This window comes from Sprattus sprattus (assembly GCF_963457725.1).
Source record: "Sprattus sprattus genome assembly, chromosome: 1".
Lineage (NCBI taxonomy): Eukaryota > Metazoa > Chordata > Actinopteri > Clupeiformes > Clupeidae > Sprattus > Sprattus sprattus.
The window spans coordinates 65,300,564-65,313,451 of NC_137920.1; the positions used below are offsets into that span (position 1 = coordinate 65,300,564).

The 12,888-nt window shown below is 42.2% G+C and overlaps 1 protein-coding gene across 1 annotated transcript in view; it reads right to left on the reverse strand.

Moving 5' to 3' along the window:
• Nucleotides 1–12,888, reverse strand: part of LOC308379234 (serine/threonine-protein kinase DCLK1-like) — a gene marked incomplete at both ends in the record, with an annotated part of 57,054 nt that overhangs the window by 22,664 nt on the left and 21,502 nt on the right. The window contains one exon of the mRNA XM_080856292.1: nucleotides 3,343–3,442. Coding sequence (XP_080712418.1) covers nucleotides 3,343–3,442 — 100 coding nt within the window. The remainder of the gene's footprint in view (nucleotides 1–3,342; nucleotides 3,443–12,888) is intronic.

The window sequence follows — 12,888 nt, forward strand, 5'->3', positions numbered from 1 at the left end:
AACTTAGTAAGATAAAATATAGTTATCAGTTGGTCTTTTGTAAACAACTGTTGTCTTGTCTCGATAATAATAAAGATGTTTCTACCGATATGCTAAAGCAGAAAAAGAATGGCCTACTAGAAATAGCATATTTCACCTCAACAGCCAATCATATAACACCTCTTGAAGCATAGTGTTGATTGGCTGGAATAGTGCACATCTCGGTCCAAGCCATTTGTTTTTTTCCCCCATATACAGAGCCAGGACTGTGCACGGACACGTGACACAGAGTTTTTTGACGCATGCACACAGGAGGGACAGCTATACGAACTCATTACAGTCAAGGATTGCACCTTCAAAAGTACTGTTTTGTCTGTTCAGTGTCAAAAGAAGTTGTGTTGTGGTAGCTAAGCTATCTTGTGGTTCATGCACCAAACAAGAGGTAAACAAGAAAATAAACTGCAGCTTCACTCATGATTCAGTAGATCAATGAAATAAAAATAGGCCAGTATTGCTGGGACAAATAACTGGAGCACATCCTGAAAGTAAGCATCTTTGAATGAAAGGTTTCACATTTACCTTCACATTTATTAAACCATTCACAGACATGATCAATTTACAAAAAATCCAAATAAAAATTGTTAAATGCAGACATTAAGACATTTAAACTCACAAGTGTCACAATTAATTTGAATGCAAGGTGAGATCTGGATCTCTAAAACATGGTTTGGCAGCCATTCTACGAAACTTACAAAACTGTGGACTAGTGGCTGCACATTTTTTAAGTTCTAGAAGGATTATCTGCACTATAGGCACTCAAATTCAAATGTTGCCTTAAATTCAGTGAACACCCTGAAGAACTGGGAGTAAATCTGCTTTTGAGGTGAACCCCAAAGCAGAGTGGGGCAAGAGCATTTTTATAATAATTCTGTCTGATTCTTTGCTTTTTAAAATTAATAAAAAATATTAATTTTAGGAGGACTGAGTGATCCCTTGGCACACTGCAAACTCCTCAGAACGTGTTCTGCTTGAGAGTTCAGTTTCATTATCCATAATGACAGTTGTGTCTCTGCAGGTCTACAGGGCTATATGAGAGAGTGGCTTTCAAGCCTATCAGTCTCCTTGTTTGTGTTTGAAACTGCCTGCAAGTGAAGAAATTAATTTAGATTAACGCACATTAAGGTACGGACACCATGCCAGACAGAAATGTCACAGACAATTAAGAATGTCATCTTGACAGCCAGAAAGCAGTTTGCCACTGAAGAAGAACACCACCATTTACCTCCCTCTGTTACACAAAGGACTATACTGACAATGATAAATGATGCCTGAATACTTTAGTAAAAGCTTTAACCTTACGGGCATTGAAGTGTATTCACAGCTTCATAGCATACTTCTAATGCTAAGAATAAACCTTAACCGTAATCATACATTTATGATCATAAGAGGCTAGCAAAATGGGACTTATTATTAAAATGAGTCGCTGTTGTAGCAGTGTTACAGAATACATGTCAATACATATACACATTTTATTGACTCAACACAACATTGGTGTTCATCATAATAAACATTTTTAAATTATACTTTACTTATTTAACATGGTCAGCCAAATTATCACCAATCAACATCATTAATTTAAGAGGAGGGATATGATAAGGAATTATTGTATGAAAATGTTTTTAAACCATTATGAATAAATGTAAAATGGATACCTGCTTTAATAAAGTGGTACCACTACAACCACTGTCACAAGCACTTCAGTTAAAAGTAAATACATTGAATGTTTTAATTAAATCCCTGTCTGGATGCTGACCTCAGAAGAGGTAGAAACAACTTGCTGTGATGGGCTACCCCTCTACCTCACTTTAAAATTGCCCCTGGGGTAAAACTGCTTTGTTACTGGCTGCTGTACTGGTTAAAAATAGGCCCAACATCAGCATGCATCATCAACTCTCCTCATTAAGGATCTCATGAGCTTATTAGTTCCTGTTAGTCTCTCTCCCACTGCTTTTCCTCTCCAGGGTTAAGTCTGATATGAAGGACATAACCCCACCAGATTAATATAAATCTTCTACCATTACCATGCTCGTACTGAACTGAACATTCTCTTTTACATTGTTTTTTACATTGTACTTGAATATGTATTGCATTCACTGCACAGTTTATCTTTTGGATTGCATTTCATTTTTCTTAATGCACTCAAATGCTATCCAATTTGAGGTTAGCACCAAGCACTGAATCAGAGTTAGTGTGTTGGTTGGGAGAGGATATGGGATCCTGCACATGGATAGGAGAGTTGTCGAGTAAACACTTGCAGCAGATGTAATTTAAACATAGTCAAAAAGATATTCTCCATCCTAAACCAGCAATGGCATATACAAGACTTGACCATACATTGGTACAGTGTAAGGTTTAGTCAATCTGGACCTGTAGTTTGTTAGGAATTAGGAAATGATTGAATTAAACATGTGAAAATCTTTATGGATATAGAGTACGTCACTGGAGGAAAAGACTGAGGAAACTGCATTTGAACTAACTGGATAAAACGTCCGACAAGCTAAGTTCTGGATACAAGGAGGACAGCAGACTTTTAGTCCCACCAGCCCTTTTAGCAAAGCAAAACCAGGAAGTGTAACATGCAGATGGGAATTCAGGCATGTCTGGAAAATACAATGACTTCTGTCGACAATTTAGCTAAATGCATTTTAGCAATTTAGCTAATGGTTTATTAACTTTTTGGAGCGGATTCAAGGAATGCAGTTTCCACATGGGTGAAGCAGTGGGTTTGTGTGGCTGAGACACTGCCGGGGCTGAGACAGAGAGAGACGCAGACACTCACCAAGTCTCTGAGAGACAGACAGAAAATTGAGGCAGCACTGGGTGGGAGACAGCTGAACACTTGGCATTTGAAAAGGGCCTGTGAGGCGCCCTGCGGGGGTTAAGCACTCCTCACTTTGACAACGGAAGAATAAAATGCTAATTTCCACCCTTTTTCTTGCTTATAATGAAGAGGCGAGTTACGTGCAACATGAACTTGACTGTGCAAAGTCGACAGGAGGTGCCACACAGACAGACAGAGACTTTGGCGATAAACAAACGTGACAGCTTTGTTTAGCCGTGTGGCTTTTGTCTCGACACCCACATGTGGTGGCGGGGCTTATGACAAGATGTCAGAGACTGTCACTTCAGCCCCCCCCCCCCCCCCCCCCCTCCGCCCACCCCCCACCCTTGTTACCAGCAGACAGACTAAAGTTGCTAAACGAGCAGCCTGTCCTTTGTGTGAGTTACATGTGTCTTGGGCAGACGTTCTATGTGGATCATATATTTTATGAAGTTTTCCATCAAGTTTTCCGTCTGTCTTACCATGCTGGTCCAACAGGAGGTCATCCTGATGGCGGAACCTCTCGGAGCCACATGCAAGGAAGATATCCTCCTCCCCAAAGAATTCCTGAAGGCATGTGACCTGAGACAGGGACACAGAGGAAGGACAAGTCAATGGCAGACCGGACCAGGACCTGTGACTCAAAAACACACTAAGTATTCCCGACTGAGTCACTTCTTGTGCCCTCTGGCCCCTCTGACAACTAAAGGCTGTTACCCTGAATTGAGAGATAAAAAGATTATTTTGCCAGAGATTAGGTAATAGGTGAACTGCATTTATACTTGACTATATCTGGTTTGGTTTTTGACATCAGTATTACATTATACACAACATAAAACCTAAACGAACATGAAACATGATTATGAACTTCAACAGAAGCAAGTATGAGGTAAAGTTGCATTGAGGTCATTACTGACATTCCCATCCTGTTTGACTACAGTATTGGCAATTATCCCTGAAATATGACATAGTACTGTTCATAAGTTCACAAAACTAGAACTAGAACTAGAAGGCAGACCTATTACCCCACACTAACTCCTGCTGCACCAGTACATTCTCTGCCCATATTACACCACATACAAACGGTATGTATACCCAGAATATATAAGCCCAGCGCAACTCCCACTAGAAGAAGCATTAATCAGGATAACCTAATAAAGATACAAACCTTATCAGCACAAAATGAAACTTGCACAATATTAAAGCTGGGCCTTATTAACATTCGGTCCCTAACATCAAAAGGTGCACTTATCAATGAGTTGATAACAGACAACAACATCCAAATACTTTTCCTAACTGAAACCTGGCTAAAACCAGATGAATTCATAGCCTTAAATGAATCTACCCCTCCAAGCCATGTTAACTGCCACATCCCCCGCAGCACTGGACGTGGAGGTGGAGTTGCTACAATTTCCCTCGCTAATCTATGCATTTCCCCAAGACCTAAATTTAAATTTGCATCATTTGAAGTCCTCGTACTTCATCTTATGCATCCCAACTCAAAAGCCACTAATCCGGTCACTCTTGTGACACTATATAGACCACCAGGTCCCTACACTGAATTCTTATCCGAATTTTCCGATTTCCTATCCACCCTGATTGTTAATTCGGATAAAATCCTGATAGTGGGAGATTTTAATATCCACATGGATAATGAAAATAATAGCCTTACAATTGCATTCCAATCACTGATAGACTCTATCGGGTTCTCACAGCATGTAAACACACCAACTCACTACCATAATCACACCATTGACCTTGTATTAACACATGGCCTAGAAATTGACCGCCCTATAGCTCTACCCCAAAATACTACCCTCTCGGACCACCACCTAATTACATTTAATATGAAATTAGAACTCCGTCCAACATCGGAAATTACACACTTCTACAGCCGTTGTCTATCCGACAGGACTACTGCGGAATTTATATCAAAACTACCCGTCGCCCTCACTTCAGCTCCTACCGCTGGCAAAGTAAATGGCATATGCACTTCCCCACCTTATATCGACCTATTTACTGAAGGCGTCACGCATGCGTTGCATTCAACCCTCGACGCTGTTGCACCACTGAAAAAGAGATTAAGAAAACTGAAAAAACTAGCCCCATGGTACACTGATCAGACTCGTGCACTCAAACGAACCACACGAAAACTAGAAAAAAAATGGTACTCCACCAAACTTGAGGTATTTCTCATGGCGTGGAAGGATAGTCTCCTAAGATATAAACGTGTACTCTCTGAGGCGAAATCAGCTTACTATTCTTCATTGATTGATAGTAATAAAAACAACCCAAAGTTCTTATTTAACACTATTTCTAGGCTAACAAAAAACCACAACACAATCGAACATTCGGTTCCCATCATCTTTAGTGGTAATGATTTCATGACCTTTTTCAATAATAAAATCCTTAAAATAAGAGAACAAATCCAAAGCTTTCTCCCCCTCTGTGACCCTACACCCCTTCCAACATGCGCCAAGGTAACACCACTTCAACCGGGTGCTATCCTTGAATTCTTCGCACCCACCGACCTCCCTGAATTAAACTCCCTGATCCTCTCATCTAAATCATCAACGTGCCTACTAGATCCTATCCCCACAAAATTACTTAAACATGCACTTCCCTTACTAAGTGAGACATTGCTCAATGTAATGAATAACTCACTTATCTCAGGCTACGTCCCACAATCTTTCAAAATAGCAGTGATAAAACCATCTCTTAAAAAACCTAACCTTGATCCCGATAATCTCGCTAACTATAGACCCATATCTAACCTTCCTTTTCTGTCAAAAATACTTGAAAAACTAGTTGCTAAGCGACTTACTTCTTTTCTACATCAAAATAAAATTGAAGAAACCCTCCAATCCGGTTTTAGGGCCCACCACAGTACTGAAACGGCCTTAGTCAAAGTCTTAAATGACCTACTAATCGCATCTGATCATGGGTGCACCTCAATATTAGTTCTCCTAGACCTTAGTGCTGCTTTCGACACTATAGATCATCTGATCCTGTTACAGAGACTTGAACATCACGTTGGCATCAAAGGTTGTGCCCTATCTTGGTTTAGATCTTACCTCTCTGATCGCCATCAATTTGTTCATGTCCATGAGAAGTCGTCAAATCACACCAGAGTAAGCTACGGTGTCCCACAAGGCTCTGTCCTTGGACCACTGCTTTTTTCCCTCTATATGCTACCCTTAGGTGCTGTCATAAGGAAACATGGCATTAACTTCCATTGCTATGCTGACGACACCCAACTCTACCTATCAATGAAACCTGATGAAATTGTACATCTACCCAAGATAGAAGCTTGCCTCCATGATGTAAAATCTTGGATGACTAGCAACTTCCTGCTCCTCAACTCTGATAAAACTGAGGTTATGCTTGTAGGCCCCGATCAACTGAGAACTACACTATCTACCCATTTACCCACACTCAATGGCTTCCCAACACCCAACACTAACATCAAAAACCTTGGTGTAACTATCAACCAAGACCTCCTACTTGACTCACACATAAAACAGATCTCAAAGACATCATTTTTTCATTTACGCAATATTGCCAAAATTAGAAAGGTCCTATCCCTCCAAGATGCAGAAAAACTAATCCACGCATTTATTACTTCCCGCCTCGATTATTGTAATGCTCTCCTGTCCGGATGCAGCATCAACACAATAAAGAGCCTCCAACTTATACAGAACGCTGCTGCTCGTACACTCACCAGAACTAAAAAATATGAACACATCTCACCGGTACTCGCTTCTTTGCACTGGCTCCCCGTTAAAAGTAGAATCGACTTCAAAGTACTCCTGCTAACATATAAAGCCCTAAACGATCTGGCTCCAAACTACCTCAAGGAATTAGTCGTCCCCTATTGCCCTCCAAGGCTGCTCCGTTCCCAGAGTGCAGGCCTCCTGGTAATTCCAAGAATATCAAAGACCACAATAGGAGGGAGAGCATTTAGCTACCAAGCCCCTCTCCTCTGGAACAATCTCCCTGCCTCCATCAGAGCTGCAGACACCGTGCCTATATTCAAATCAAGACTTAAGACATTCCTCTTTAGTGCATCATATAGCCAAAAGTAACCGCGCCAACAAACCAATCACCTGCTGTACCAGCCACCCAGACATATCCGAACACAAATTCAAATATTACTTGCATTTAGTACCGCAACATCAAATGTGTTTACTGTTTGCCGAGTGGATGCATGTACGGCCCCGGCAAACAGATCACAACAAAAAACAAATTAAATTACTACTTGTAATTTAGTACCGCAACATCATATGTGTTTCCTGTTTGCCGAGTGGATGCATGTACGGCCCCGGCAAACAGATCACAACAAAAAACAAATTAAATTACTACTTGTAATTTAGTACCGCAACATCAAATGTGTTTCCTGTTTGCCGAGTGGATGCATGTACGGCCCCGGCAAACAGATCACAACAAAAAACAAATTAAATTCCTACTTGTAATTTAGTACCGCAACATCAAATGTGTTTCCTGTTTGCCGAGTGGATGCATGTACGGCCCCGGCAAACAGATCACAACAAAAAACAAAATGTTCAATGCCAGAAAAACTAAACATATCTAAGTATTGCAATATGCAACAGGCAAACCGACACTCAGAGGACATGTCCCTGGTTGGTGAAATGATTCATCTGTGTGTTTGTTCGTGCTGATTCCCGACTAACAGACCTGCAGACTGATTCGTCATTTCCTGTTTGTTAGATGGATCAGGAGGAGCCTCCTGGGCCTGATTACTCCCCTCCTCAGCCCGCCCCGAAACGCCCCTGCAGACCGGCTCCAGAGCAACACCAGCATCGCCCACGCCGCCCTGCTCCCCATCCTGGGCCCTCAACTCAGTCATCATCCCCTTGACGACTTCTCCCGCTGGATGTGACGACCCCCACCCTGGTCATCGGCAGCTCCATGGTCCGAGATGTCCACACCCCCCCCTTCAACAAGCGGCCCCTGCAAGGTCCACTGCCTCCCCGGAGCCAGGCGTGTTCCAATCGCTGATGGATGTGGAACTTTCCCTCCCCACCCCCACCACTCTGCACGTAGTCTCTCTACCTGGTCTACCTAGAGAAACCCTCGGCCAACCGCACCCACTGCCACTGCATTGCCGTACACCTACTCTACCCAATACCCTATGCTAGCATTTATGTACAATATACATTATTGCCTCCACCGAAATGTTTCTCTGTCCCTACATCCCCTACCCCTGTAACAGTAACCCTATTGCCACAGTAATCTGGTCTTGTCTGTATCATGTATTTACCACCAGATGTATGTACACATATGTCCAGTGACCAAATGCTGGCTGTGTATTGCCCCTGTTGCTTCCTTTCCCCTTCTGCCACACTACCCTTCCCCTTCCCCCCTTCCCCCTGTCCCACCTTCCTGTCTCCACCCGGCCGACCTCAAGCAGATGGGTCCCCCCTTATGTGCCGTGGTTCTGCTCAAGGTTTCTTCCTGCCTAACAGGGAGTTTTTTCTTGCCCCTGTTGCCGTTGTGCATGCACTAAGGGGGTTCAGGCTCTGGGCTCTGTTAAGCGCCGAGAGGCAATTGTATTGTTATGGCGCTATACAAATAAAATTGAATTGAATTGAATTGAAAAAGCAATTGCATATGCTCAAGACAAAAGTCAAGCAATCCCATCACAGACTTTCAAGAAATGAAGCCATTAAAGAGGCAGTCATGCAACCAAATTACACAATCAGTTGATAACTCTAATGTAACGGCCACCTCAAACAGTTATCGAGAATAAGATGGCAGGAGGCATCCTACTATGCTGGCACCGGCCTCTGAAAGGCCACGGGCAGCACACATGCCCACAGCCAGAGGCGAGAGAGGGAGAACGTGCAACGGGTGGCGCGTGTTGAAATGATGAGCCACTATAGCAAAATGGCTCACGTCCAGAGTGACCCAACTGAGATACTCCTTCCTGCACAGTGACACACTGATTAAGACGGTTTTGCTTAATAACAGACCAGAGCTTGAATGTCAGTGTTAAAGTCTTTTATAATTGATGTGAGTGATATTATGCAACTTGCAACAATTATGCAACGCAATGTAAATCTGCTCTTCTGTGCTCTGCACATCACATTTGCTCAGAGAATGGCTGAATCTGGCCTGGCTGAGGCCCAGGTCCACGCCACATCAGTACCGCATCCACCCAGAGGGTGTTTGGTTATTCTCCTTCCCACTTTGCCAGTAAGTCTTTAAAATATACTTCTAGACATCATTATGTGCCCCTAAAATCATGCCCATTTACTCATTGCTGGCTATTACGGTAACAACCCCTTACTTAGAAACAGGCTCCCTTAATTTTCTCCCATTCCCTCCTTAAACTGTTAATTACTCTAAATTATACTTTACTGATTAACCCCATGAACATGTCATTGAAGGCATCGTTCAGGGCGTCATTCACTGTTTTCCAGGGGTTGAAAGTAATTATTTCAAGGATCATTTAATGGGGTAAAATTAGCATTTTACCCCATTAAGAGCCTGAATCCAATCTTAAGAACCTAAATGCAAAAACCTGTTTAATTTTCCCCCACAAAAATAAGGACATTTGAGGGGGCCTCACAACGTTACCATTGTTATCTGTGTGTCAAAAACAGTGACATTTCTCTCTCTCTATCTATCTCTCTTTCTGTGTGTGCGTGTCTGTGTGTATGTTTGTGTGTGTGTGTGTGTGTGTGTGTGTGTGTGTGTGTGTGTGTGTGTGTGTGTGTGTGCGCGTGCGTGCGTGCGTGCGTGCGTGCGTGCGTGCGTGCGTGTGTGCGTGTTTGTGTGTTTGTGTGTCTGTGTGTGTCTGTGTGTCTGTGTGTGTGTGTGTCTGTGTGTGTGTGTGGTGTGTTGATCCTCACGTTCCTGACTTCCGCATCCTATCCGCGACTTATCTGTCGACCATCAAATTCCCCTGCATGTGGAAGGCAACATTACGATCAGCTCATTAAGGGAGTCCTTGAGATTAATGAGGGTGTGAAGGAAGGATTTGAAAGAGGCTTGACAATCTATCCCTTCTATCCCTGCATGACTCTGGAGACAAAAAGAGACTGGGGAGGTCAGTCAGTTCAGTGTTTCAGATCTGTCACCACAGGCAATTTGCAATGCCTTTTAACATTTACATTTATTCATATGCCAGATGCTTTTATCCACAGCGGATTACAGTACTGTGCAGACATACATTTCCATCAGTATGTGTGCTTATGTGCTCCCAGAGACAAATGATCTTGATGTTGCAAGTACCTTGCTTTATTAGTTGAGCTACAGTACCACAAAGGAACATTTTGAATATGATTTCCTGATCATGGATGGCCATCTTTCACTGTTCCTTCTTCCCAAGTATAGTGTGGTATTTAAAACATGTGAAACCCACAATGAGGACCATCAGATCTGGGTGGAAGGTTGCTGACTCTGACAAGAGTGTGTTAGCTGCCCAGGCCACCACATACGCATTTTGAGAGTAATCAGAAACCCTGGATGAATAGAAAGGTTCACCTCCTGCTCAAAGCTCACAGAGCATCACAGACTCCAAACTACCCAGCACTGTGCACCTTCCAGCTCCGACGCCATCCCTGACAAGCTCAACTTACCTCTACACTTGCTTTGACCAAGGAAAAGGAGGTCAACCTCAAATCTTCATATATCAATTGCTTATTATTGCACAAGCTGAATCTCGCACATTGTTCAGATTACTATTATTGAAATGTATTTATTAATTCGTAATTCAATTCATTTCAAATTCAAATAATTTTACATTGTACAACCAACTGTACATTTTAATCTATACTGCACATACAACCCTTATACATACAGTATATACTCCCCTGCCCACTTCACATCTATGTACTGTATCACATAAACATATAATAATCTGTACTTATGTTCACAACTATCATACTGTAAGATATAGCATCACTTATACTGTACAGTAGTACTTACTTGCCTGCTCTTATGTGTACATAATAGTATTCTTTTGCACTTGTAGTTAGATGCTAACTGTATTTCACTGGTTTTGGACTTTGCACACTGACAAAAAACTTGAATTTAATCTAAGCTAATCTTTTCAGGCAACACTACATTAGTACGCCTCTGCCCAAGACAAAGACATGGCTAATTGACTGACACTCCAGACTCTAACTCCTGAAGAACTTTGCAGAGCACTGCTGGGCGCTCCTGAATGTGCTTCCGTCCAATTATGAACAATAAGTTTGCAAGTAAACAAGTTCTTCACAGGAATTTGAAATGAGATACAAGCATGCTGCTTACATAAGTCCACAAACACACACAAAAAGATTAAGCAAAAGAGTTCATTTTTCTTTTTTTTCCATTTGCAAGGAGAATGTATTTCACTTTCATAATGTAATTGTGAAAACCCCAAGGAATGAGTTGCTTAATTAGTTTTGAGGGAGCGCACATTTCTCCCTCCTCCTAGAAGCTTTGTGCCTAGCTTTTCATGTGCAACAAAACAGATGCTTTTGTCTTTGGGGTTTTAATTCATAAGATTCTGCAGAACAACCCAGTAGCTTAGCCTGAAGGGCTGTGTGGAAGAGTAGCCTGTGTGATCATGTAACCTACAGGTTTTCAAATGAAATTCTTCAGCTGGAACATCCTGTTTTTCTTGGGAGACAGGCTTCAAACTCAGTGTGGTGGGTAGAGCAGGAAAAGCGAAACTTGAAAAAAGGTGACTGCGGAGACAGTTAGCTATGGGTATGCAAGGGCTTGTGTTGCAAGAGGAGTCAAATGGCTGATGAAGCAACGGGAGTCAAAGACCTGCAAGGCATAACCAACATAACTCTAACACACCTAACCCATTCAAGCCAGGACCAGTACCTTCGTACTATAACCCACTATAACCACAGTAGGTTTAGTATGCATAACACAATTTGTATGTCCTCAAAAAGACAGATATAAAGACAGTCAGATACATAGACAGTGGAGAAAGGGGAGAGACAGAAAGCAGAGAGAGGATGAAAACAAAACTGTCCTGACAATTGTTCTTCCCAGGAAACAAAAAAAAACGTCCCTTTGATGTCATGAGCGCAAGAACGAAATGAACTCCGTTATGCAACAGCAGTGTTTAGAAGTCTGCTGTCACTCCAAGCAGAGCCCAGCAAAAAAAGGATGCAAAGCCGTATCAGCTGGGGAGAGTTCAAAAGGATGAGTGAATCGTACATGAACACCCATTTCCAATGCTCTTTCCCCATCACTGATGAGGCCGTGCCCAAGCTAGTTGTTCCTGATATAATTCATGCACACTAAAGCTCAGCGCTCGGCATGTCTGAATACAAATCCAGACAAATGACTCAGAGAGCGGGAGCTTACCAAAAAAAGGTTTCTACATCATACGGAATTTGGGTTCATGCTTATTATGAAGCAAGCACTAGAGTTTTTTATACCCCCAGCTGCGTGGTAAGACACAGTCACTCAGGAGAGCTTGGCCATATTTCAGTGGAATGCAACTTCTGGCTTAATTAGTAAATGTAAATGCATCTGTGCCAAAGCGTATTGTTGGCACTGCCCATGCAAGGATCTATATGTAAATGAGGGCTCAGACATCAAAGAATGTCATGTATGTAAATATACAAATAGTGCATTTCTTCCACAATTCACTGTGTAATAGCAAGCTGCACGTTTTTTTAATCAAGATTCTGAGCCTTTTGATTTGTTTTACAGAAAAGGTAAAAGGACACGGGTATAAATATCTTCACAACTCACATTGTAGAATATAAAGTTACCTCTACAACCTGTCCCAAGACATTCCATCTTATGGTGCTGGCATACTAAACATACTCACTGGACACTCTCTTTTGTTATAGCTGTGCAGTACTGCTTTAATGATCTCTTACATGAAGAGACAGAGACACCTAGAGGAGCACTTGGTAGTTGAATATTCTCCTAGTAGGTTTTTTTCCTTTTAGGACAATCTCTCTGTCCGCCTCTGTCTCGGGTCTTACGTGATGCATGTTGGCCATCTAGTGGCTGCATTTGGAAACATGCCGTGAATTAAACAATGA